Source organism: Mus pahari, chromosome 2 (assembly GCF_900095145.1).
Source record: "Mus pahari chromosome 2, PAHARI_EIJ_v1.1, whole genome shotgun sequence".
Taxonomy (NCBI): Eukaryota; Metazoa; Chordata; class Mammalia; order Rodentia; family Muridae; genus Mus; species Mus pahari.
In genome coordinates this window covers 56,255,948-56,283,715 of record NC_034591.1, presented here as the reverse complement: position 1 = coordinate 56,283,715, position 27,768 = coordinate 56,255,948, and the positions used below count along the sequence as shown (strand labels likewise).

The 27,768-nt window shown below is 40.5% G+C and overlaps 1 protein-coding gene across 3 annotated transcripts in view; it reads left to right on the top strand.

Moving 5' to 3' along the window:
* Window positions 1-27,768, top strand: part of Dgki (diacylglycerol kinase iota) — a 449,040-nt gene that overhangs the window by 349,539 nt on the left and 71,733 nt on the right. For all 3 annotated transcript variants that reach the window (XM_021190110.2, XM_021190109.2, XM_029534779.1), the window contains 6 exons: window positions 4,775-4,854; window positions 7,535-7,579; window positions 21,537-21,606; window positions 24,839-24,879; window positions 25,786-25,913; window positions 27,530-27,646. In XM_021190110.2, coding sequence (XP_021045769.1) covers window positions 4,775-4,854; window positions 7,535-7,579; window positions 21,537-21,606; window positions 24,839-24,879; window positions 25,786-25,913; window positions 27,530-27,646 — 481 coding nt within the window. The remainder of the gene's footprint in view (window positions 1-4,774; window positions 4,855-7,534; window positions 7,580-21,536; window positions 21,607-24,838; window positions 24,880-25,785; window positions 25,914-27,529; window positions 27,647-27,768) is intronic.

Genomic DNA, 27,768 nt, shown 5'->3' with positions numbered 1-27,768 from the left:
CCCAGTCTCCAGATTAGGTTCACTGGTGAGCCTTCCAATTCTGGATTGTAGTTCATTTCAAATATAGTCAAGTTGACAACCAGGAATAGCCACTACAAAGTCTAACACCATTCCTTGGACCTTAACAATGCCGGGCATGTGCTTGCAAATATACTAGCACATTGCCCCGCAGGTTTGTCAGATTTCAGGAGTCTTCCTCATGCCAAAATGATACATTACCTGATAACGGATTTTGGCGAGCCCTATCAGGGAATGGAATTCTGGGTCACTGTACTCTGATAATTGCAACTATCCCCCATTTTTTAGATAGCAACTGTGCCCAACGTGAGGGAGCAATACATCTAGTTATCTGGTACACCGCGCTCCAGTTTCAGCTGCCCCTCCCTCTCAGTTCCCAACGTTTCTGATGGTGTGCATAGCAAGGCAATAGAGGATTCTATAAACTGTGTTGCTTATGTTTATTTTTTTTCCTCTCTCTTCCCTTCTCATCCTTTTCCTCTCCTCCTTTCCCCTTCCCTTCCCCTCCCTCCCCTCCCATGGCCTATCCTTTTCCCTTTTGGGGGGAAAGAATTATAAACTTTTTGGAGTGTGAGAGTTTCATATTTATTGGTGTTCACACTGTGAATGCATTATGATGCAACCCTTTAGGGTCTCCTGATATACAGAGAACATTTTTATATATATAATATGCTGATACTTGGAGGCCCAAAGCATTCATATGAATTTCTTTAATTTCAAATAGCTTCAGATAAAGTCAAAGCTAAGTATAAAAAATCTGAAATGCCAGGAGTAAGTGAAAGTATTGTTGATCGCATACACTGTTCCCCTCTCTGACTCAGGCTTCCACCAGTTGTTTTCTACTGTGCTTTTAGCTTTCTTTGATATTTCTTCAAAAATTTATTAGGAGATTTAATTTACATAGTAGAAACTAATGGTAGATGAAAGACGACAAGATCAAAATAATAAACTCAGCAGATATAGTGAAATGTATGGAAATGTGCAAAGAAGTTAAAAATTACTTTTATCAGAAAATTTTCAATGATGAAGTGGCAGTAACTTATCAACGTTTAATTTAGAATTTTCAAACCATGTTAGCATCTAGCCCTTTATGAGGAAACTTCAATTCTTGATTGTGTTCAGCTAGAATTCCTGTTTAAATTTACTTCCAGGTTCATTCTATCTTTCTGTGCATGATGCTGCAGATATGCTGTGTATTTCCAGCCTTGAATGTTTCTGCATATTTTCAATATTTTATATCGCTCTCACACTTTGTATAGGGATGGACTCTGATGGATCCTGGCTCAGTCACTAATGTTTGGCCCACTTCTTGTTTCTCCTTTCTCCTTGATATCACTATATCCTTTTTTTTTTTTTTTACTATAATTGAGAAATGTTTTTGATCAGAGAAAAGTAATTATGCTAAATCTATTATTTTATTCAGGGGGCAGCGTAGTTTTTCTTTCTTTCTTTCTTTTTTTTTTTTTTTTTTTTTTTTTGCTTGGTTAGAAATTGCAAATTCCAATGAAAATATATCCTATCATGTAGAATCAGTATTGGTTGGTACCTATTGAAGCTCAAGTCTTCAAGATGATCAGAAGATGTGTCCCCAAGACAGTTGCAGGGACAGTACAGGCCATAAGTGTACTTTCTACTAGAAATGTAATTTCCCAATTAAAATGGAGAAAAGTTTGAGGTGAAGTTTGGCAGGTGATTATCAGTAATGCAAACCAAGGCATGAATTTCCCACAAATCTCAGCTTTCTCCTCATCATGTAAGCCCTGAATCAAGGTGACTGGGGCATTTTTGCTGGGCAGTTATTTACTACCATTTGCAGAAAGAGTGGAACTGACTTTTAACTGAACAAGAATATAATCATGGAACTTCCAGCACTAGCTGACCCTTCATAATGATACCATGGTCTAATGGAAGATGCTTAAAAGGTAGTGAAGGAGAACCAACATCGATAGTTTAGTTAATCAATTTTAAATATACTTTGAAATTTCATCTTCACCAAATTCCATAGCTATCTTTTCTGAATAATCATTTTCAAACCAAGGCTCCAAGGGATTGTGTGATTTCATAGCAAGGACAAATAGCTTAGATGATTAGCTCTGAAGTCCAAAGCAGTGCTGGGAGTAGAGGCCACACATGGGCAAGAGGCTGAGGAACTTTCCTAGTGCACACTTCAGAAACTGCACTCAACTGCTGATTGCAAACATGCTATGGAGTGGTCCAGAAGTTATCGTTCTTTTTCTTCAATAGCTAAGTATTAGTAGTACTTAGTCTAATAATGGTCAAATACACTTATTTTTATTCACCTATTTCAGGAGTAGACAAAAACTATCAATTATGCAGCTAGTGGAAATCTGTTACACATCTTTGAAAAACAGCTTTTCTAGCTGTTTCTGGTGGATTTCCAACCATAAACATTTATTACCTATTTGTAGTTTAAAATACATGCATTGAACAAATTATATTCAGACAAGAGTAACTCCAGTTACTAATAATTAAAGGACATCAGAGATATTGGAGAGATTATTCTTAATTTCTCTGATGTTTATCCCCAAATTTAAAAAAAATAGATAAATATTGATTAAATTTTATTTCTCCACATTTGCCCATTTGAAATTAAGGGGAAGTATTTTGCATATTGGCAAAAATTCCTTGTAATGGCCTCAACTAAAGCCATATTCTGTGTCTCATTCCTCTACCTAACGTTTGACTCATTCCTCTACCTAAGTCAAAAGTTTTAGCTTTCCTCATGATCTTCAACTATTAAAACATTATTCAGTTGTTATCTTGGCAGGTCATCATGGCTGGATTTATCTGATAGCATAGCTGGAGGCAATCTCCCGATTTTTTGTTGTTTGCTTGCTTGATTCATCTAAGGTTGTGGCTTACTCTGCCCTGGAACTGACTGTGTAGCCTAGGCTAGGCTGTAACATGATTATTTTGCCTCGGTCTGTGTTGTGCCTACAGCACAACATGTGTGGCCAGGCTCCTTAAGGAGTTCTTAGAAAGGTACTTAGGTCCCTCTTATCCTATTTTTCATTCCCTTTTACAATGCCTGGGTCCCACTCTAAAACTTATTAATGTTCATTTTTATTGTCATAAAGGAGGAGGCCATAGTCACCTGAGGTTATTCTCCAAAAAAGTATGGCTCTCGGGGGCTGCTTCATCTTCTGCTTCCTGACTCACTCACTTAGCTTCTTGAAGAATAAACAAAAGCGAGTTAGGACCCCAGGCATATTCTTTACTTCTCTGCTTCTACTTTTGTCTACCCCATAAAAAAACGATGTGTGACTTGAAGGCACACTTTTCTTTTCACGTTTGAGTGAGCGCGAATACATCTTCTTTCTTTGATACACACCTTTGAGTTCTTACCACATCTCTACCGTGCATTGGGAAGAGACAATCGAAAGCCTTATCCTTGGTGTGAGAGGATTCATACTCACTCCCAGGCTCCCTTGGATCAGCAAGGTGATGGATGTTCCAAAGATTGATGTAGGTAGGACTTGAGGAGCCTGCAGGAAAGAAGAAGTTCAGGTCTTTTCTGCCTAGAGGGAAGCAATCCAGGGAATGGTTTAGGGGAAGGAGCTGTTGCTTTTACTTGGAACCACCCTTGCTTTCCAGATAAAAGATGAAAGGGGCTCCGCATGCCCTCCGTGTAAATTATGACAGGCATATTTGTTTATCCATTCTTTTCCTACTTTAAGAGTTCCTCGAGGTATTTTTTATATATTTCAAATATGTATTATCCTATGTTTTACAATTTTTCATAGCACCCAGCTTTGTAATTTCACTTGTTAATAGTGAAGCTTTAACGCTAAATTTAACCCACGAAAGACATAGAAGTTGTGAGCACTGCAGTCATACAGTCGCTTGCTAGTTTCTCGCTGGTGGAATCAATATTTTGACATTTTTGTCTTAAAGCATGGATTTAATATTGTAACTGTACTTACGTTTTTGGTTTTGAGAAGTAGAATATTTTAATATTTCAGAAATATTAGTTTACATTTGAAATAAAAAAAGGTCTGCTCAGTAAAGCCAGTGCGACACCTTCTGTCACCTAAATAGATGCATAACTTGGTTTCTCTTTAATGTTACCCAAGGCCTTGATGTTACCACACTTAATGCTGAATCTCTTTAAAAATCACTTGGGTTTATAACTTGTTCCCTTCAAGAATCCTTTCTTCCTCTGTCCCCGTGCTTACTCCCTCCTTGCCCCCTCCCTCCCTCAACTTTACATATTTAATTTTGCTGTGACCCATCAGGAAGCAACACCATTTGAATAGCTTCAGTATTAGAAATAGCAAGCTATTGCAAATGTGCCCAAAGCTGAGGATCATGTATTCGGGAGGGCAAAGGGTGAGTGTCCAGAATCCTGTATGATTAATGACTTCCTCAGGCTGTGCCTTCTTGCTGTCCACTGCAGATGCAGGCATCTCTTATCAGCTGGCAGTGAGCAGCTGTCCAATTCTGCAGTCCTGGTGTTATTAGACAGTATAATTTGAATCAGGGACTCTGAGGTAAAAGCCATGTGGCAAGGACAATTTGAATCAAACAAGGTAAATATATGACACCTGCTGGGAAGAAGAAGAAGGAGAAGGTGAGGCCACCAGGGAGCTTTGTAAAGTCCACTTAACTTCTTTTCATGGTTGTATCCAGATTCACAGGATACCTGTAAGGCTACTTTCCCCATGAGAGACACATTTATGTCAGTCTAAAGACCATACATGTCATTTTAGATTTTTCTTCTTTCCTCCATCCTCAGCCATCCCTCTGGGTATTCTAGTTGTTCGTGGAGACTGTGATTTGGAGACTTGCCGTATGTACATAGACCGTCTACAGGAGGTGAGTTGGTTTATCTTATTATTTATTCTCTTCAGATTTTCCCTTAAATAATTACCAGCTATATACATAGATTCACATATGTACATATCCATATATCCATATGCACATATTCATATATGTGTGTACATGTATACCCACATACACTTATACATATGTGTGTGTGTATTTCTAAAATGATACATGAAATGAAATGGCAGCATGGTCTTGTCTTTAAGCATCCACCCTCCCGTCTCTACTGTTACTTCCCTCGGCTGGTTGCTATGGGAGAGGAACTAGTGGGTTAACTATAGGTGCTGATGACTTGGTGTGTTCCATGGCTGTACTATAGCTTGGAAAACTCTGCCTTCTTGACAGGCTCCATAGCTCTATATTTTTAGCTATTCAGAATTTCAAAAGAACTAATAAATAATAAAGGAACTTAGAGTTTTGAGGCTTCTTGATGTTTTGGGTCTAGCACAGACTTCTGTCAGAGAAGTCTCTAGAATATTTTTTTTTTTTAGATATTTTCTTCATTTACATTTCAAATGCTATTCCCAAAGCCCCCTATATCCTCCCCCCACCCTGCTCCCCAACCCACCCACTCCCACTTCCTGGCCCTGGCATTCCTCTGTACTGGGGCATATGATCTTCACAAGACCAAGGGACTCTCCTCCCATTGATGGCTGACTAGGCCATCCTCTGCTACATATGCAACTAGAGACACTGAAACGTTTTCCACAGGAAAAAGAAGCTTCTGATTAATGGAAATATAACAGAACCAAATGGATGCTTTATAGACCTGTGTACATTTTCCCTTCATCTACTCTTGCCACTGAGAAACAGGAAAGAAGCTATCTCTTGTATGACCTTCTTATAAGTTTGTCCTGTACCAGCAAATCAGGGAACCCAAACTCATTGCAATCACTGTTGCTTAATTTGGCAAAATGGTGTATATATAGAGGTATGGCAATTTGGGACGAGCAACTCACTCCATCCCAGGAGTGGTGGAGGCATAAACAGCTATCTCCATCATTGTTTCCAGATGGAAGACATCTGTTCCGTTAGAGTCTCTTTCCTCAAGTGGTGCTGATTCTCCTAGAGGAACAACACTCTTCCATTCAACACACAATGCACAAATAAGCACAAATAAATTATGAATGAAGATGATGTGTAGTTTTTAAGTCCTGATAACTTGTGACCACTTGTCCTTGAACATGACATTGCATATCACTAGAAATTAATTTAGGTAGGAAACACACATCAGTTCTGAAAATTAACTTTATCCTTATAATTTTAAAATTAATTTTATCCTTATAATTCTTAACGGTAGAGATAAATGCCAAAATTTGAATACCAATATGAATGATGATGTCAGTAAAATTTATAATTGTGGCTTGGTTTAACTATTTTTAATGTGGATTTGTGTAACTATTTTTACTTAAAGAGGAAAATATCTGTGAGTGTTTTAGCATGCAACTTGGGTCCTAATCTAAATTTAAAGAACTCATAGCATCTATTTTTCAAAACAATACTTTATTTTCTGTGGAATGTTATTATATTAAACTCATATTTTTTAAAAAAATGTGGTTTATGGAATGGGGAGATGACTCGCTATTTAAGAACATTTGCTGATTTTCCAGAGAGCTGGTGTTCAGTCCCCAGCATCTGTGATATATGGCTCACAACTGCCTGTAACTCCAGCTCTAAGAGATCTGACACCCTCTCTAGTTTCCATGGGAACATACACATGTGCACATACACACAGAGATACATAGATATAGGCATAAATACAAATACAATAAAGTCTTTTGAAAAAGTGACTCATAACTGATACCACATCTCTTTATTTAAAAAAATTAGTGATCAAGTGACTTAGCAGTGCTCCACAGTGGCAAAACACGTGACTAATTAGTTGACTTTATTGAAAATCAACTTAACCACCCATCACACTAATATTCAACTAAAAGTAGATTTAGAGGGAAAAAGAAAAGAAAATGGACATCAATTAGCACAGAGAAGTTTTTAAAGTAACTTGGTCACAGAGCTAGATGACAAGCCTTGTGGGAAGCAGGTATAAGGACAGAGGTACCCAGGACTGCTGACATTGCACAGAGCCATCAGCGTGCTCATTAGCAAGGAAGCCCGAGGCTTGTGACAATGGTGATAACTTAGTCATCAAACTGTATAAAGGCATCTGGTGTCAGCATCTGCTGGGAAAGGCCTGCTTCCCTTCACTCTGGTCCACCAGGACTTCATGAAGACATGGACATGGTCCGTGATTACTTTTTTCCTGATTGAGGTTTATGAAAACTCCTGTTGCCGAGCATCTTGTAAGTGTATTGAAGCACATAATTAGTATAAGATATATTCTAGGCATTTAAGGTTGCCCAAGAGGATTTCTCTATAAACCAGAGAGTTTAGATACAAATGAAATTGGATTTCCACTTAGGATAGCAACATCACCAGTTCAACATCACTAACCTAAGTTGTAAAACACAAATGACCCATCTTCTCTCAGTCCAAGTTAGTATGCTTTTATTGTTGTTGGCATGGACTTCACTGGACAACATTAAGAACTAAGACACTCTCAGATGAGCATGATGACATTAGCGGGGGTTGGTGGGGGAGATGTGAAATGGCTGTTCAAGCTAACTGCAAGGTATGTATTTACCTCCCCCCCCCACCCTTATTTTTTCATTAGGACTTGCAGTCAGTTTCTTCTGGGTCACAGAGAGTTCATTACCAGGTAACTCATAATTGTTTCTCCCTCCTTTGGTCCATCCCTCCCTACCCCTCCATCCCTCTCTCCTTCTTTTTTCATTCCTTCCTTTTTTCTTTCTCCTTTCCTTCCTCCCTCCCTCCCTTCCTCCCTCCCTTCCTTCCTCCCTCCCTCCCTCCCTCCCTCCCTCCCTCCCTCCCTTCTTTTCTTTCCAGACAACTGAATCCCCTCTTTTGCTACATATGCAATTTAGAGTTCACATATTATCCTGCAATGGGCTTAATCTATAATGAACCCAATGAAGTTTCATTCTGGTTATTTTGCATTTTTCTGACTTAGTTGTTCTAGTCTAGTAACAATCCATATTGTAGATATTCTCTCAGATAATTTTGGGGAAAAAAATGACCAAAATGGAGTGCTGTTAGTTACGTATACCAGAGATCTCAACTCAAGCAAGCTTAGCAGGGAAAGTACATGTTGGGTCACATAAGCAAACCGCTGGATCAACATGAGGTTCTACATATTGGTCATCTTGGGTCACATAAGCAAACCGCTTGATCAACATGGGGTTCTACGTATCGGTCAGTTATGGTTCATTCTCCATTTCCCTGCTAATCATTCTGATTTTCTCTTTTTCTAACAATTTCATCTGTGTGCTAGAGACTGCTGTCCCAGGTGGCTTCCCCTACACCCAGAGATTCTTTGCTTCCTATAGCATTGACTCTAGGCTTTATAATAAAACAGTTTCTGCCATGCCTGTCTACTGGTTGGAATCTGATAGGACCACTCATTAGGAGAACCAGTGGTTGTCCTTGGCCCTCTTCACTTTGGAAGTGCAGTCTCTACCCTGCCCTCTGACCTTCTTGTGCTGCCCACATCTTCTCCATCATTTTACCCACTCAGTTTCTCAGACGTGATCTAGGCTCAGTCCACAGTTGTCTCCCAGATTGCAAAGGACCCCTATAATTCTCTCTGGCTGATCCTTTCTCTTAGAAACCATTGTCCCTTCTGTGTTTAGAGGGCTGTATAAGAGTCATGCCATTTCAACAACTTCTCCAAATGAAAACTGTAGATCATTTTATGTCTCCATAGAGCAGGGAACTTAAATGCTGACTTGGTTGCATAATGAGGACACACCATGGGAAATGCATCTAATTGTGAGGTCGCTGCAGAGTACACTTCCACACACTAAGATAGAATGGTATCAGTGGCATTGGGAAATACAATGCTGTGGCTGTGCAGGCCCTCATTTAGCTCATGGGGGTTTAAGTGCTTATTTTTCTGAACTTTAAAATTCCAGTTATCCATATTTTTATGTAATGAATAACAGCCACAGTTTAAAGAAGACCTAAAAAGTTGTGACCTGAATAACAGTCTTTCCCTGTGGAGATCTTCCCTGTACCCTGAACCAAGTCAGTGTTTAATCTTTAGACTACAGGACAGGGATGGTCTTGGTGTTTTTATTTGTGTGTTTATGTCTCAACCGTGGCCTACTATTCCAGAAGATTCAGTCACATCTGGCTGTGACTGAAAGGACATGTCACATAAGCTGACACTAAGATAATGAACCATTGAACCACTTTAGGATGCTTTATATCAACATTTTAAAGGAAAATTTACCAGCTTTTATAGGCCGGAATTACTAGCTTCAGTTGGTATTTTGAACTTTTCCAATTTTGCAAAAATACTTTAAGCACTGAGTCTAACAAGTTTTAAGAAACTCGTGTACTGATTACATACCATCCTGACTTGTAGACCATTGTGATTTTGATGTATGAGTGTTTAACATGGGTCATTTGAAACCATAACTTCTTTATAACAGTTTACACCCACACGGATTAAGGATAAATGACACTCTAGAGTATGACGGGGTTTTTGTCAAAATTTTTCCAAAGTATTTTTGTACTTTATGAGTTGCATTCAATTCAAATTTTGGTGTCAATCTGCTAAATTATAAATGTCACTTCAAAAGCTTTTGTGCATTGAGCATAGAGAATAGCAAAGATGGTGATCCAGGATGAGTGTCAGGGCATCAATACCAACAAGGATGGTGATTCAGGATAAGTACCATGGCATGAGTACCAACCTTCCCTTATCTTGCTAAGTGAAGGAACAGAGAGTTAGAAATCAGGGATCTTTGGGTAATAAAGTAGGCCAAGATCTTCTCCTTAGCATGCACATGTACATGTTTGTGCATATGAGTGTATGTTCATGCATGTGTGTGTGTGTGTATGTGTGTGTGTGACAGAGATAGTGAAAGAGATACACACAATGAGAGAATTTTCTAGAATTGCCCTAGCACAAGGAGGGGTTTCTCAAGCAGTGATGGTGAACAGGTGGAGGCAAGAGACTTCCACATTTTATTGAGCTTATTAGGGAAGGAATATGTTTGATAGATGTTGAGTAAAGACTTCTGCTTTCAATCACACTGCTCTTGAACCTGTAAGAATCCAAGAGATCAAATGAGCAATATTGGTGAGCAATAATAAGTTGGAAATATAAAAAATGAAGCCCACTCATAGTCCCAGGCTCAGAAACAGAAAGTGTTGGGGAGCCCTGCTTAAAGGGGAGAGCCCTGAGCGAATGAGTAGTGAGCTGCTGGTTAGAGATACCCAGGGCAGGCTTAGATGCTGATGATGGAGACCCGTCTGAGGGAAGCTTAGACGCCGGAGAAGCTTCACCACCATTCTGAATGTTCTCATCAGCCAAAGACACAGCCCAAGATGGGGAATGACCAGTCATAAAGAGCCATGGAAACCAACCCGAGCGGCGGCAAAGTGCTGTTGGGTGAGGAGAAGCTGGCATCTGACAGCCACGCAGAGACTGCTGGGAAGAATCAGGGGCAGGGTACACTGCCAGATGCCCTTGTGCTGTGCATTGACTTCTACATTTTACAAAAAAGCAGATTAAAATATATGGCTGTTGGTGCCACTCTTTCTTTATGTAGAGCATGACAGACCACTGATGGGGAATTTGATACTAAATTTTGTTTCCTAATGCAGAAACTGCCATATCAGAATATCCAGGCTATTGGTGGGACTTGGTAATGGGGGAGGCTTTAGGGAACAGAGCTGCAGACTGTCTCAAATATTCTCTAATGCACTTTATTCCATATGAGAGGGGGAATGGATACACACCAGTAAGTTAGAGCAATTTGACAGATTCTTGTTAGGTCACTGATTGCTAGCTGGAGTTTTAGTTGACCTTTTTTATTTCTTTTGTTTTCTTTTAGACAGAAAAACACAAACAAACAAACAAACAAACAAAAAGCCCCTCAAAGATGCGCATGTGCCCAAGGAGCTTTGTTGGTGAGCCACATGGCAGCTGTCACCAGTTACACAGCCCCTTGCTTCTGTGTCTTCCCTTTCCAAAGCAAAGCATGGGGACTCAGAAGTGACAGCTCACATTAACCTGACAGGGCAGTGCGAGACATGCAGAGATGTGCTGGCTGTTCACTGTCTGCTGAAAGTTCTAGACACCCATCCCTGGTAGCAAATATAAAGCCCCCACCTCACACGCAAATGACATCTGGTGTAAGTTATAACTGCCAAGATACTGTATGCAGGTTCATAATCTTCTTCGTATTGGCAAATAAACTGGAATGTATAAATAAATTAGATTTTATTTGATAAACAATGCCACTTGAGGCCATCTGTTACAGGATAACTTCTTCTTCTCTTTCTTGGAAATAATGTCCATTTTGCCCTCAAGTCATGAAATGAAGAGGGAATAGTAGATTGTCTTGGTGTGAACTGAAACCAGTTTTCAAGTTAGAATTAATTTATCTTAATCCACCCAAGGGCAGAGCTCAGGAAGGGACTTCATTTTAAGTTGTGTTTGTTTTCCTTTTGTGATTGAATTATTGCCGTGATTTTTAACTAAGGAAGATTTCTACTCCCAGGAAAGGCATTTAGCAATGCCTGCAGCTTTCTCTTGGAATCCATTGGATGGAAGCCATTGAATATGTATGAATCCAACGCAGGATATAGCAAAGTTTTACCCATCCTCAGATGTCAGCAGTGTAGAGTCCAAGAGTCCCTGAAACCATAACATTTTTACTTTGTTGGATAAAAATTAAAATTTATTTAAAAAGAAAAAAAAGGAATAGGTGTATATATGTATAGACGATGGAGAATAAAGATAGATAAGAAGTGTGGACGGATAAGAGACAGTTAAGGGAAAATGTGATCGTGGACTCAACCTTATGAAATGAGGCACCGATTCCCAGCTCAAACAACTGCTGTTCAGTTTCTGTGAAAGAAGAATGTCATTCACATTCCAGGGATAGTTAAATGCTAGGTGCATATTGCCTAATTGCATAACCTACTGGAGTGTGTAACAGGAATGCTGTGTGCATTAGTTATGCATAATTGAATATAAATTAAGAGCAGCTTTTGCATATGCTTGCCAAGTAGTTGTTCGGAGAACTATATTAATTACATATAATTAATACTAAATGGATTTCAGAAACACACGAACACACATGCATTTCTATGAAATTAAATTCTGCCTGGTAACTAATACCTAACCCCTTGTAAGAGAATTTACTCACCTTTCTTTCTCCTCTAATCTGAGTCTTTGTGCATATTGCATTGGAGGATAACTCTGAATCCGTGATTCCTGTTTGCCAGGTATTTGGTGAGAGGAATTTACAGGACGGAAATATATTGTCCTTAATGGGTTGCTCATGAAGGTTGTTAAATCAGGATCGTGGCTTATTCAGTGTTATTACACTTCTGGCATCACTGTCTCTCATGTGTGTGCTGATTATGTTGTCTGAGTAGAAGAGAAGGATTTCCCTCTTGGATTCCCATGAGGTCATCATTTACTAAGAACATCCACTAAAGAGCATTTCGGGACCATGGCTTAAGTTGTCGATTTCTCTTTGGCAACATGCTTCTCACATTCTTAATTTATTTTTTTTCCTCTCCAATATATATTTGTTTTTGATACCATCGAGGCACATTTGATAGTTCCTTGGGCTTTCCTAAGTGAGCCATCTATGTTGTGCAGTCTACAAAGGTTTATAATCTTGCCTCTGTTAGCATGCTCTTGTCTCTTGGGGCTGAGGGCCCAGATCATTGGGGAGCCTGTTTCTTCACTGTCCCTAGGGTAAGGACAATGGCACCATGCCCACCTTTCCCTCACAATCCTGGAACCCTGGCCTTCCAGAGATAGGGAACACGGGAAACCATCTCTATCTGAGCTTCTCTTATCAGTCCCATGATGGAGAGGAAGATGCAGACCCCTGTGAGACAAACCTCTCTGGCTTCAGGGCACAGACAGAAAGACTCCTGAGCCCTGGGCAGGGTTGGGTATCGGAGAATGCTGCCTTCCCCTGGGTCTGCCCATCTCTCTTCCTTCCTGACATCCTTGTCTTCCTTTAGCTCCTCTGGTTCTTTGCTCATTGGCCACTGTACTCATCCCGGAGGTTCCCCAGAAGCGAGGGGCCTTTGCTCTCCATCCCTTGGAGCATGGAGTGCCTATGCCTGCCTGAGTCCAGACACAGGAGCCTGGCTGAGAGCTTACCCTTGGTTCCTCCCGTGTTGCCAGTTTATTAACAGCAAATAAACCGATTAAATGGAAACTATTAAAGAACTTTATTTAATTAAAAAAATGGACTTGACTTTTAGCTCAAATAGTCCTTGGTGTTTTGCTGGTATGATGGTTTCCCACTTTTCCCTGTCTCTATACAGAGTTAAATGTTAGATACATCCTATACACATATAAGTTCATTGTTAGTATGTCATGAATTTACTTTCCTTCTATACCCACTTTGCATTTTATCCTCTATTTTGTCTACTTTTCATGTTAGTGTATCATTGCTGTTATGTCTTGTGAATAAATGAATTTATAGCTTCTTCTTTCCTTTCAATCATATATTTCCATCCCCTTGATAAACGTTTAAGTGGTAGACAGTTGCTGGGTTTTTTTTAATGAAAAACATTATGAGAAACATCAAGTGGAACATATAGCCAGATCACATGTTAAAACTTGCTATGATTGGCCTTATGTGTATGGGCTCTAGGCCTAATACAAGTACAGCACTCCTACAGAACTACAGTGATTGACAAAACTTTCCTTCAGTGATGGTGGGAAGTGTCTTGCCTCTGGAACTGTTTCCTTTGTGAGCCCATTGACCACCATATTTTCTGTGGGACTCAAGCAGCCGATGCCATAGAGTAAGAAGGGCAGAGAGCATGATTGCAGAATTTGAGAGAGAAGGATCTGAGTTACCAGGAGTGATTTCTCTGGCAAGAAGTAAGGAAGCTTTAGTTGACTGTTAATAGCGGCTGAATCTGTGGCCATACTTTGAGTGGTAATAGAAAGGAGGTCTTCATTCTCATCAGACCACTCTAGATGTTTCTCTATTCCAACTTTTGCTTATGCCGTCTAGGAAGTTTGCTTTCAGGTGGGACATTTCACAACTCTCCTTTAGAACCCCAGATAGCTCTAAGCCCCCAAGGAGCTAAAAATTATCACACAAGATTTACACACTCACAGGTAAAAGAGGTCTATGGGTTCTGTCACTTGGTAAGTGCGGACATCTAAGAAGCTTACTTAAATTATTAAAAGAATTACCCTTTACATATTTCAGTTCCTTAAACCATGGCACCTGTTTTATGGCCAGATCATGGGTATAAGTGGAGTTTCAGAAAGATTGGATGTCCATAGAGACAGGTGAGGGTGAAATTATGCAGCCTTCCTAGCAACAAAGTGTGGGTCCTGCAAGCCTTAGTGTAAGCCTAAGGTGATGGCTTACAACCAACCTATTCCATGAGACTTACCTATGTTTCCAAATAAAATCTTTGAACAGAGAAGTACCTCTGGATAGGTTTTGTGAGGCTTAAAGGATTCAAATTGTGAATATTTGTACTAATACATATTGATGAGAGATCATTTTTTCATTATAAAATATTCATTGCATGGACTAATAATAAGCCTGCATAGCTTCCATTTTATTTCATCTTTAGTCATCAAAGAATATACATGTATCAAATTATATATATGTATATATATATACATATATATTATATGTACACACATACATATGTACACACATACACACACATATGTTAAAACCATAATTAAAATTACTTTCCTTTTGGAAAATAAATTGAAAGTTGGTATATTGGACATACAGGAATTCCCAAAGTAGATTTTGTGTGTGTGTGTGTGTGTGTGTGTGTGTGTATATGCACACACATGTGTGTATGCATATATATAAAAACTTCATATACATATGCATACACATGTGTGCATGCATGCATGAATGTATGTATGTATGAATGTAGCCTGGTTTGTGAAAATTTAAAAGGAAAATAATCAGAAAAAAGCCTCACTGATAAAAAGAGAGTGAATGAAGAGAAATTACTAGTGCCTGAAAGTCTGCAGCAATCTGAATATTTTCATGATAGCTGTTCCTTCTCATCTTTCATTGCTAGGTAGTATAGTTAAGTCAGTGCAGAAGCTGTATGTGTGTAAGTGGAGGACAAAGAGAAGATGGGAGGAATCGAGGGGAGAAGAGTCAATAGTTCTACTTGAGATCCTGTCATTTAGCTTGGCATAACTGGACCAGATGGTCTAGGTTGGCATCTGTTGGCTTGGCTCAGTCATCCATCTGTGCCAGAGCCGTTTAAAATCTGCTGCCTCAGACCAGAGACTGGAGCCATATATTTCATACTTGGAAGGGAAAGGCTTGATGAGATTTGAGCTAAGCATTTTGTTTCACTCATAATTCATGTCTTCTGCTTACTCTGATTCTTTTGGCAGCAGATTTAAATAAAAGTTGTTCCCTCTATATTTGTGGCTTTGCAGCAAAAGCCAGAAAATAAGTTAAAACCATAATTAAAATGACCTTCCTTTGGGAAAATAAACCAAAACTTGGTTATTGGATAACACAGGAATTCCCAAAGTAGATGCAGACAGAAATGAGGAGATTATCAGGCTGGTTAATGGTCACCTTCTTGGAGATGGTTTGCCAAACTTCACTCATTGTAGCCTTTAAATGATGTGTCTTGTACTTTACCAGACTTAATTAGATAAATATAAAAAGAACAATCACCGCAATAAACATACCATAGCTATATAACAACTAGCTAACCAGCTTAGCACAAGAAAAGTTGATTTCTGTGAAAAGGAGTATCCATGAAGCAGAGTTGTGAGTGATAGACGAGAGGCACAGTAGGCAGTGTTCTGAAAAGCATTGCCGTCAGTGATAGGTAATATTTGCCTTGGAGGCTAATGCCCTATTTCAGGCAGTGGTGGCGAATGCCTTTAATCCCAGCACTTGGGAGGCAGAGGCAGTCGGGTTTCTGAGTTCAAGACAAGCTATGGAAAGACCAAGCCAACAAACAGGATGATTCCAGCCTTTTGTTTAATGCCCTTCTTTTTTCATGTCTACTCAGAGACAGTGTCTGTTTTTCCTTGATCCTTCATCATCTGTGTTCAGCCACACTGATGCACCAGTGGGCCAGGGCAGCACCATCTGTAGTGTCTAGTGGACAAGGTAGCCAGTGTCCCATGAGCTCCTCACATGACTATACACCTATAGTCATTTGCCTTAGATGATATAATTTTATGTATTGTTTCTCAACATTGCTGGCCTTAGATATTTACAAGAACAGAGCACCATGGAACCGCCAACAAGTCAAGGATTTTGCACATTTCATTAATACTTCAGGATAAATCTCCGAGGGCCATTATATAAACAAAGCATTTAAGGCCCAAGCTAGATAAGATGCCTCCCCAGATGCTCTGAGCTGGGAGTTAACAGAGCTAGGATTGTCCTGACTGTCAAAGCTAGTGTTCTGGAGATCGGGGTTCTATTTCTCTGGCATTGCTGCTTAAGTGAAGCTGGGTCATAGCTGGATCTTTCCTTTCTATTACTCCTCCTCCTCCTCCACCCTCTCTTCTTCTTTTCCTCCTCCTCTTCTACCTCCTCTCCTCTTCCTCCACCATCATCATCTCATCAGAGATAAATTGATACAACAAAAACCATATTCCTGTCTTTGGATTGTATTTAAAAGCCACAGGGAGATGAATGTGGGCCCATGGGTCCTAGTTAATTGACACTGTTGGTCTTCCCTGGGATTACCATTGCCTCCAGCTCCTTCAGTCCTTCCCCTAACTCTTCCATGGCGGTCCCCACTCTCAATCCAATTGTCATCTCTAAATATCTGTATCTGTCTCAGTCAGCTGCTGGCAGAGCCTCTCAGAGGACAGCCAAGCTAGGCTCCTGTCTTCATCTTAAGTTTTGAAGCAGGGTCTCTCACTGAAACAGGAGCTTGCTGTTTCAGCCAGACTGGCCAGCTGGCTAGACACGTGCTCCAGAAAGCATGTCTCTACCAGTTGATGCTTGGGTTAGGGGAACACACTGCAGTGTCCAGCTTTTATCCTGGTGCTGGGGGCCTGAACTCAGGTCCCTGTGCTTGCATGGCAAACATTCTCTCCATTGAGCTCCCTCCTCATTCCCCCAGATGTACTTATTTTTAAAAAGTAGTTTAATTCAGTGTATATCTAAGACTATATTGATTACATTTCTTTCGAATTCTAGTGACCATGGCATAAGACCTCATGATGCTAATAGCTGTCCTTTTACAAGGTCACTTAGAGAAAGTACAAATCTGTTTCAGGGAGGCATCAGGGAGAAGTTAGATCTCTCTCTCTCTCTCTCTCTCTCTCTCTCTCTCTCTCTCTCTCTCTCTTTCTTTCCCACACCCCCTCTGTTTTTTAACTGCCTCTAAAATTGCAGCCAAATATTCATTCACTAAGAAAGTATCTCATTTTCTTTTTAGTAAAATTAATTTTTTAAACTCAGATCCCTGTCGTTACTATTCAACTTCAGTTATTAGAAATATATGTTGTTCAATGTAACTCTTTCCTCCTTTAAAAAAAAAATGACAATAAAGGAGACTGGAGAGATGGCTTAATAGGTAAAGGTTCAGTTCCCAGCACACATACCAGCTAACAACTGATTATAACTTCAGTTTCAAGGGATCTGATGCCCTCTTCTGGTCTTTATGGGCACCAGGTATATGCAAATATTGTGCACAGGTATACATCCAGGCAAAACACCCGTACATATAAAATAAATAGATACAGTTAAAAAATTAATGATAATATATAGAATTTAAGGCTCCAGTCAGAAACATTTTGGAGGGATGATGATGGAAACGAACAAAACTGCCGTTGACACATAGGACAGAAACTGACTCAGTTTCCCACTAAGGAAATAGCCACAGCTTGGACAGAATCACCTGTAATTTTGAAACCACACTTCCTCCTTTTGAGACTTTGGATATTTTAAGATGTTTCTACTGATGTAGAGATTCTTATTGTGTTGAATTTCTTTCTACCTAAATTTTGGATTGTCGACTTTTAAACTTTGGATGGTTTTAGCCTTTCAGGAATCTCTGATTACTCTGATAATCTGCAGAAAGAAGAATTTCCCCTCCTTTGGGAAATGCATGTACATGTGGACCTGCCAGAGTAGCTCAAATTTTTCACAAGTATTGTTACAAGTATTTAGTATGTGTGAATGTGTGTGTGTGTGCGTGTGCACACACGCACGCGCATGTGTATATGCAGCACATTGTGTACGTATGATTTAAAAATGCTAGGGCAACTATGCCTATACTCTCTCACTTGGATGTTATTTACAGAAATTAGTATAAAGATGCAGAAAGTACCCAGGCTGTCTGAGCCACTTCATTCTCTGAGGAGATGGTTATCTTTGCCTAATGTTTTTATTAGTTTTCACAGCTGCCAATAAACATTTCAAATCATTTCAGATTTTTTGGTGTATGTGTGTATGTGTGTGTGTGTGTGTGTGTGTGTGTATGTGTGTGTGTGTGTGTGTGTACACACATACACACACACACACACACACACATATGAAATTTTGGTAGCATAACACATTTCATAAAATATATTAAGGACCTTAAGTTTCTTTAGATCCAGATATCATGTGTCAAATACAATTCTCAAGACATTAAGCATAGTTCTCATAAGCACAGACAGAGAACAGATGCTGAGATTTCGTTTAGCTCAGCCAGCAAGTTGACAAAGCCAGCTTGAGCTCTGCATTCATCGCTATAGCACATCAGACGCATAAAGATACATTCCTGTGACAGCTCTGCGGGAGGCCAATTTTTCCTTTATCAATTCTTTGATTTATAGAATCCATTTGAGCAGAAAACTTGAACAGTCTGTGTAGATAAGGTCTCTGGTGCTAAGATGGATCTATTTTGCTCTGCTAAGACCCATGGATCTTCGCCATGCATCACGCTCTTCTGAATGGCATATTAAACAGATTGTGGGGTCCACTGTAGCTTTCTGCAGAGCTGCAGCCTGTGTTTGTAACATGCATCCATTGCTGTGACTTGCTGTTCCTGGGTTATGTTGCCTGAAGATCTAGTGATGTACCGGCAGGGTAGCCTAATTCAGAAGCCCTGCTGGTCTCTGACTGGCTCTTGTCCTGTCTCCTATCCCATTTCTATTTGTCTTCCCTGTATAATCTGTACACACCAGACCATCCACCCACTTGGGAATGGGGCTTCCATTCCCAAGTCTTGATCCATCACATCTGCCTTCTGTGGGTGTTCCTGTAACTGAAACTTTAAATCTTCAGGGACAGTCAAATTCCCAGTGTCTTCCCCACAGAGGCCTGGCCACCCTTACTTGTGCTGCTTCGGTCAATGGGTTTAATTTTACTTCCAGCTAGTACTAGAAGGCTCCAAGTCCTGTGTTGTTGTAAATTCTAAGGCACTCCTCCCCAGTAATCATTCGTGAGCTCCTACTAAGAGGGATGCTTTTTAACTTTTGCATGTTTGAAAACACAAGATCCTCACTTTTCTACCTGCTAGGTTTCAACTAGCTCTTGTAATCTCTTGTCAAAAGTAAACAAGACCTGGATGACACCATCAGACTTGCTTAGAGGCCCCCAACCCTACACACACACACACACACACACACACACACACACACACAACTCCAGGCAACCAAGGAATGCGGAGAGCCTAAGAAAGTCTACTCTACGTATCAGCCCCCAAATTGGTTATCCAATACCAAATGGTCATCCTTGAAATTATATACATACAAGTAACAGTATATGCTAATCATTATGTTAGAAAAAAATGGCCAGAGGCCATTAAGTTAGAACAGAGAGCCTCCCGCTCTCTGCTCAACATGGGAGCAGTTGGAGGGAAAAAGGGGAAGAAAAAAAAAAAAGACAGTTATCTTTTAATTTTGAAACATTAAAAAAATGTGAAACCTTCAACGACTCCAAGGAAACTGAAGACTGAGAATATTAACTCAGGAAGGGGGTGGAGCTGTTCTTGCTACTCTCTGGGAAGATTCCGAAGGACTGATTTCCAGAGATGATTAAATGCGTACATGGAAGTTGGAGGTGATTGGGACCGGATGTATGTTTTGGGAGTTTGGCAGGGCAAAGGAAGGATGATTAAGAAAAATTATCAGATGAGATTGGGCCTTATTTGTAATAGCCAGAAGCTAGAAACAACCCAGATGTTCCTTAAACAAAGAATGGATACAGAATATGTGGTTCATTTACTCAATGGAATACTATTCAGCTATTAAGAATGAGGACATCATGAGTTTTGCAAGCAAGTGGATGGAACTAGAAAAGATAATTCTGAGTGAGGAAACCTAGACCCTCCCTCCCCAAAACACACATGACTGGAGCCTAGCATGGCTGTCCTCTGAAATGACCAACCAGCAGCTGACTGAGGCAGATGCAGATACACCCAGCCACTGGACTGAAGTCAAGGACCCCCTATGGTTGAATTAAGGGAAAGATGGAAGTAGGGGAAGAGGAGGGCAACCCCATAGGAAAACCAGCAATCTCATCTAACCCCTCTGGGAAATTCCAAAGACTGAGCCACCAACCAGGCAGCATACACGAGCTAATCCGAGGCCCCTACACATAGACAACAGAGGACTGCCTGGTCTGGCCTCAGTGGGAGATGTGCCTAATCCTGGAGAGACTTGAAGCCCCAGGGAGGGGGGGAGACCTGGTGGTGGGGGAGCATCCTCTCAGAGACAGGGGAAGGAGGAATAGGATGAGGAACTGTGGGAGGGGAACAGGATTGGGCAACGGATGGATTGTAAATAAAAAAAATAAAATAAGAAAGAAAATTATCAGAGCCAGCAGTGGTGGTATATGCCTTTAAACCCAGTACTCAGAGGTAAAGACAGGCCAATCTCTGTGAGTTCAAGGCCAGCCTGGTACAGAGTGAGTTTCAGGATAGCCAGAGATGCATGAAGAAACCTTGTCTTGAGAAAGAAAGAAAGAAAGAAAGAAAGAAAGAAAGAAAGAAAGAAAGAAAGAAAGAAAGAAAGAAAGAAAAGAAAAGAAAAGAAAAGAAAAGAAAAGAAAAGAAAAGAAAAGAAAAAAGAAAGAACATTATCAAGAAGATGAAATAGTATCAATTGAGGGACATTTGCTTTTAGAAAGAGGGAAAAAAAGGTTGCAAAGAGAATGACTTGAGTACAGGAGTTCTACAGTGGATTTTAATAATGTGACAGAAGGAAGTTTTTCCGCAAGACGGGGTGAAGGGAGACTACAAAAATGTGCTTAATTTTAGAAAGGAAATATTTTAATCTCAAACTAGAGGAAAGAATGCATGAGAGCCTGTGGCTCAAGTAAGATTAAGTATTGGCTGTCTTTGAAGAGAGAAGCCGAGTGGATCATCCTGGAAAGAATGAGTTTCCTATAGGACAGCCTGGCACAAGGATCCCTCCCTTTTCTACACTATCATAGGTGGGCAAGGCTGTGGGCAGAGACAGCCTCACAGCACAGCATGACCTGAGTACCTGGCAGAACTTGGTTTGGTTTTGCTTTAGTACTTCATTGAGAAGAGACTGCCCACTTCCTCCAGTGTGTGGTGTGGAAGGGAGGGTGGGGGGAGGCAGCCTTTTATCATTGGAGTGGGGCCATGAGAATGTGTGTGTCTCTTTCTAGGACCAAGAAACCTCCCTCCCCAGGGCACTCTCAGCTCAGAGGCTGTCCCCACGGTGGTGCTTCCTAGATGGTGAGTGTTTGGGGACCTGGCAGAGACTGGGCTGGGAGGCAGCAGAACAAGGTGTGGCTGACTCCGCTGCTCTTCAGAAAGCCTTTCCGTGATGATTGACATTTACATTTCAGTGGTATGGGCTTGCTGAGGCTAACTGGACCTTTCCTGGAGTTCTTTCCCTCAAAGCACCTCAGCATCAAGTTGTTTAAACTGACACTCCCTTTATCACCACCTTCCTTTCCTGAAAGCTGTGGGTGCCTCCCTCAGAGTTGTGTGGGCCAAAACCTACAGTCTATAATCACAAGGTAGATAACTAATTCCTGCATTGCTTCCATGCCTTGACATTTGCATGTTAGTCTTCTGAGGCTGTCATTTCAGGATAATGCATACATACTCGGGAAACAAAGAGTTCTGCTTGCATCTGTAACTTTTCTGCTGCGTGTGACCTATTGTGCACAAAGCAGGGTCAGTTATCATGTGAACATTTAACGAGTCTGCCCGCCTGCCATCTCAGGCATTTTTCACTTTCCTAGATGCTGCCGAATTCCAATTTTCCACCTAATTATCTACACTGCAGTACATCTTCATCTCTATACTTCCCTGCTTATCTACTATTGGGGACAACTAGCTGAAGTGTATGTATATGTTGTGTGCACGGAGATAGAGTGCCCTTGTTGATGTCCCTTTATTTATTAGTATGTTCATCTTCGAGGATGTAGGGATGGAATGAATGTGGGTTAATTGCACAGATGGGCACAGGTAGATACTAAGTCTAGCATATGTCAGCCAGGATACAGGTTTCCATTCCTAGATCAGCTGACTGATGGCTTCCCTCCAATCCCTGTGAATCCATAGCTGTGGGAAGCATAATCATTTCCTGCTCCCAGAGCCACAGAGAGGCAATGTGTATCTAAGGAAATCAAGAATTTACACAAGTCATGATGCTCCATATATAGGCGTAGATAAAATTGTATTAGGAATAGGGGTTTTAACTATGGAACTGTATTACTATGTAAGTATTCTATTGTAAACCTTTCTCAATTGTTTTGAGCACTTATTTTTAACTTTATGAGTTAGCATACAAGATGTTCATGCATTGGAAATCTTTTATGGTTGAGCCTTCATTGGCATCAGCGCTGAAGTCATGTCTGGAAGGACAGAGAAGAGTCAATTCTGTTGAGACTACGGTGCTTTAGACATAGGATTTTAAGAAAGACTTTGATTCTCCTATTTCTGAGCCCAGTTCCCTTTAGTGAATTACTTTTCCCCCATCTTTTAAAAAACTGAAAATTGATTCTTCTATCATACAATAAATCCATACCACAGTGCCCCTTCGATCCACTCCTCCGAACAACCACAACTCCTAACTCCCATTCCCCCCGGATCCACTCCTTCTCCATCTTCCATCAGAAAAGAGCATGGATCCACTCCTTCTCCATCTTCCATCAGAAAAGAGCATGTCTTCCAGAGACAATGAGAAAACAGGACAAAACAAGATTTAGTAATTAGGCAAAAGCCCTCATCAAAGCTGGAGATAGGCGGCAACAGGAGACAGGAAAAGAGACTTAAGAGCAGGCAAGAGAGTCAGAGGTACACCCACTCCCACTGATAAGAAACTACCACAAAACACCAATCTAACAACCATAATACATGTGCAGAGGACCTGGTGCAGCCCCACACAAGCTCCATGTCTGCTGCTTCGGTCTCTGGGAGCCCCTCTGCACAATGCCTAGTCGATTCAGTGAACCCCATTCTCTTGGTGTCCTCCATCCCTTCTGATTTTACAGTTCTTCTGTCCCCTCTTCCACAGAGTTTCTGAAGCTCCAAGGGAGTCCAGTGGAGACCTCTGATTTAGCTTCTCTCTCCTCATAAAGCCTGGTTGTGGGTTTTTGCACCCACACCCATCTGGAAGAAGCCAGAGAATTACTTTTAAAGTTTGTGATGAAAAGCAAATATTTGCATCTGTTTCTATGTCATGCTCTATATTTCTTATTGCTTTTGGTCTGTTTTATAAAAGTGCTCATATTTGGGCTCTGTTAGATTTAAATAAGGAAAAATATTTTAAAATATATTTAATATTAAGGAAATAAATCGAGTGTTAAAAAACACCTTATATTTTATTTGGAAGTTTTCTTTCTTAAAAAGATGCAGCCCAATCCCATTTAGAGATTGCCTAAACAATAATCTTTGCTTCCTCGTGGCTTCCTGAAGACCTGTCTCTAGGGATAGAGTGTGGAAGGGAAATCATTTCTTTGAGGCCATAGGTGGTCTCTGGCCTGCATCTTCAGGTTGTTTTCCAAAATGAGAGTCAAATTCCTGGGAAGTCTGTCTAACTATAATATCTTTCCTGGGTTTCTTTACTTAATAGAATATTCAGTTCTCCCCTCAGTTAATGTCCTGTGATAATTCCTGAAACATGAGAACAAGTAAAAGAAAGCCCTTTTAAGATGCAGGTTTTTAGTCTCAGGGTCATCTTTGAAGCTGTCTCTGTAAGGGGTTTAAGTATCCTGTCAGTGTGCGTAGGGTTTAGGGGAAATAAACTCTGCTGTTAGCAGCTGGAATGGAGAACAGTTTTGTTAAGTAGAACCCATCAGAAATCACCACTCAGACACAGCTTATAGACAATTGGAAGTCTTTATTCCAGCCATCTGGGACTACTATACCCAGGTATTCAGGACCTAACTGTAGCACAGAGTGTACAGAGCATAGGGGTTTTGAGGCCAAAACCAAGTCCTGGCAGCTGTGGTTACGACTTTGTGTACACAAGAAAATTTGACAGAAGCAAAGATAAGCAGTTAGTTGGAGGAGAGGGTTCTGTGCAAGTCAGAAGCAGGAAAGTTAGCTAGGGCATTTTGACCCTGGGTTTCTAAAGTAGAGTTGTGCAATTCTTCACCAAGGAGATCAAATACTTGTTAACCCTGAAATGGCCTCAGTGGGAGTTCAAAGATGGAGGACCCTCTTCACTAAACAGTCAGAGTTCCTCGTAGACTGAAGCATTTGAGTTATAGTTTAAAGACAAACACGTAACTGTGTTAAAGTAACTGTGTGGCTGAAAGGCCTTAGGAGCACTGGAATAGCAGTGGCCAAAGCATGGAAGTGATGACTTTTTAATGATAGATTTAGAGACTGCCCACCCACGTCACATGCTTATAAATGAAGGTTTCAATCGACAGTGCAGTAGAAAGGAAAGCTGTGAGTCTGGCGACAAATGTAAATGACTCTAAATGCCCTGTGTATATTCTTCCCTTAGCAACATCTGCTGACCGCTTTTATCGAATAGACAGATCTCAGGTAAGTTCTTTCCAGCTTCCTTAAGAAAGTGAAATGTCCCCAAGTTAATACAACATGTTGGTAGCTAGTCTCATAGATTTTTTTTTCTAATGAAAAGATTTAAGCATTCCCAGATTATAGGATGGTGTTTATAATCTAAGCCACAATGCTTTTTTTCTTATGAATTTTGGGCTCAGAGAAATGGCTTGACATGGCAAGTGAGCATAGATAATAACTTGGGTGACAACAATCATCATAGTTCTGCCCTTGAAGTTTTCTTTTTACAAGGAACTTGTACTCTGGCCAAAGCAAACCTTATGTTTTGTAAAGGTATTTTTGGTTAGCTAGTGTGTGTGTGGTGTGTGTGTGTGTGTGTGTGTGTGTGTGTGTGTGTGTGTTATAGTAGATTTGTTTTATTCATACTCTCTCCTATCTAATAATAAGGAAAAAATTGTGTTTACCCAAGTATAACAACTCCTCCCTCTATTCAGATTTTCCTGGAAAAATTCTATGAGGTATTGAACCCATTGAAAACCAACTCTTTCTTAACCGTTGCCACAGAGCTTGGGCCACATTGTTGGGCAGGAGTCTGAGCTGTCACGTACTCATACTGTAACAGGGACCATGTGGGATGTCACACCTCTGATAGCATCTGGGAAGAAGCAGGGGAAAGATCATTTCTATTCCTAGAGTCAAGATCCTGGTTAGATGTGAGTCCTGAACCAGGCAAGTTCATCTCGCCCATCGCCCTCTGCCGGACACACTATAAAGTCAGGGAGGGATGGCAGATGCCTGAGCTCCCGCTCAAACAGTGGAGTTATTTGGTGCATTGTGCAGTTCACTTCACCTTGAGACCAAGCATGCTTGGTTCTGTTATTCCAAGGTTGGTGATGTCAGCACCTTGACAGGCTTGTTTTCCTCCCTCAGGAACATTTGCACTTTGTGATGGAGATTTCTCACGATGAGATTTTTATTCTGGACCCAGATATGGCGGTATCACAGCAGGCAGGGACCCCTCCAGGAATGCCTGACCTGGTGGTTGAACAGGCTTCTGGGTGAGTTGTTCTCCTCTGTTGGTGCCACCTTGGCTGGCTGTGGCATGATCTCTGGATCTCCTTTGACTTTGGACTTGATACTCCAATGACATAAAAGCATTTTGAAAACAGATTTACTGATGTTTCCTTAAAGTCAAGTAAAGTAAAGGCACTTGGTTCTGTAGTTGTTCCATTTTATAGAGATATATTTTTCCTCCAGTGTTTCTTTTTTTTTTTTGATTATTATTATCAAAGTACTTTATTGCTCATTTGCATATAGTTTATATAGGCAGCTATATTACCCTCAAATTTGAGCAGCACTAAAGAAAAATTACACAGATTATTGTACTAAAACACTCTTGGAGGGATTGGACAGATGGCTCAGCAGTCAAAGAACATGTACTTTTTTTTGCAGAGGCCCTGAGTTCAGTTCCCAGCCTTCCCATTGGGGGTCTATGCCACTGTATTCCAGCTTCAGGGAGAGTGATGCCCTTTTCTGGACTCTGTGGGCACTTAGACTCACATGTGTACATAAGCACACATAAACACACACTGTATATACAAACAAAAAATAACCTAAAATTTTTTTTTAAAAGAATGTTTGAAACTGAGTCAAATTGAAAGTTAGTAGAAAAGTTTACACAAAAAGGCTACCAAGCCTTCCCATATGCCTTACAGTAGCTCCTAAAGCCAATGACACTATAGTTCTATTCATAGTGCCCAGTTATAAACTCACAGTGCCCAGTCTGTGGTGAGTTTACTAAAGAAATCGGGATCTTGTACCATGTCTAAGTTATTGAGAAAAACATTTAACAATTCAAAAGTACTTATTGGGAGTTGTTACGCACCAGATATTACTGTAAACGTGGGAGCCAATAGTGCAAAATTCAGAACAGACAAACATTTCTGCCCTTGTGAAGTGTAAAATGAATAGATAGTAGCTCCCTGGTACATGGGAGTGACGGCTGAAACACAGGTTGTCCATGAAAGCATATACAGGCACTCATGCAAACATACGTTGTATATCCATAATGTTAGAGCATAAACAAGTGTAGTCCCCAGAGAGAATCCAGTTTGATGCCACGCCCTACTAAAGAAGAGGCAGATGCTGGTGCCTACTGTCCACCCCACATAATAAAGACTCTTATATTTATTTGATGAGAATGGCACCATCTGGTAAGGCAGCTTTGGATGTTCTCCTCTTTCTATGCCAAGTAGTCACCCAAAGGGATAGCTTCCTTTTCGGTTAGAGTTTTGTCACTTAAATCCAAACACAGAGTGGCCTGAAAATCCATTAGACCTTGATTTCTTATTTCTCAGCTGCAGTGCCTTCCGGAAACAAAGATGCCAAGAACAAGGTTGGGCTTTCTCATTTTCTAAACTATATTTCTATGTCTGACTCCTTTAATTCTTCACTCGTGTCACATGTAATAAAATGGCTTAATCTTCAAATCAAAATGCCTCATCAATATGAAAAAAAAAGGATAAAATCATACAAGTTACTTTCAGGGCTGTTGAGAAATGATGGCTACGAAGTCCATGTCTAGTAAAAATGGATTCCATTTCTCACGTTTAAGACAAGATCATTATGAGAGAAATGCAGAGTAAGGTGTCTTTCTGGTGCCATTTTTGCCCAGGCTGTCTGACTGGTGGAATCCTGCCCTGAGGAAACGTATGCTGAGTGACAGTGGGATGATCACACCCCACTATGAGGACTCAGATCTGAAAGACTTCAGCCACTCCAGAGTGCTACAGTGAGTCTCCTGCTGTTTTATAAGTATTGCTTTAAGATTATAATATAGTTCCACCATTTCCTCTCGCCTTTCCTCCCTCCATACTCTCCCTTATACCTCTCCTTGCTTTCTTTCAAAATCAC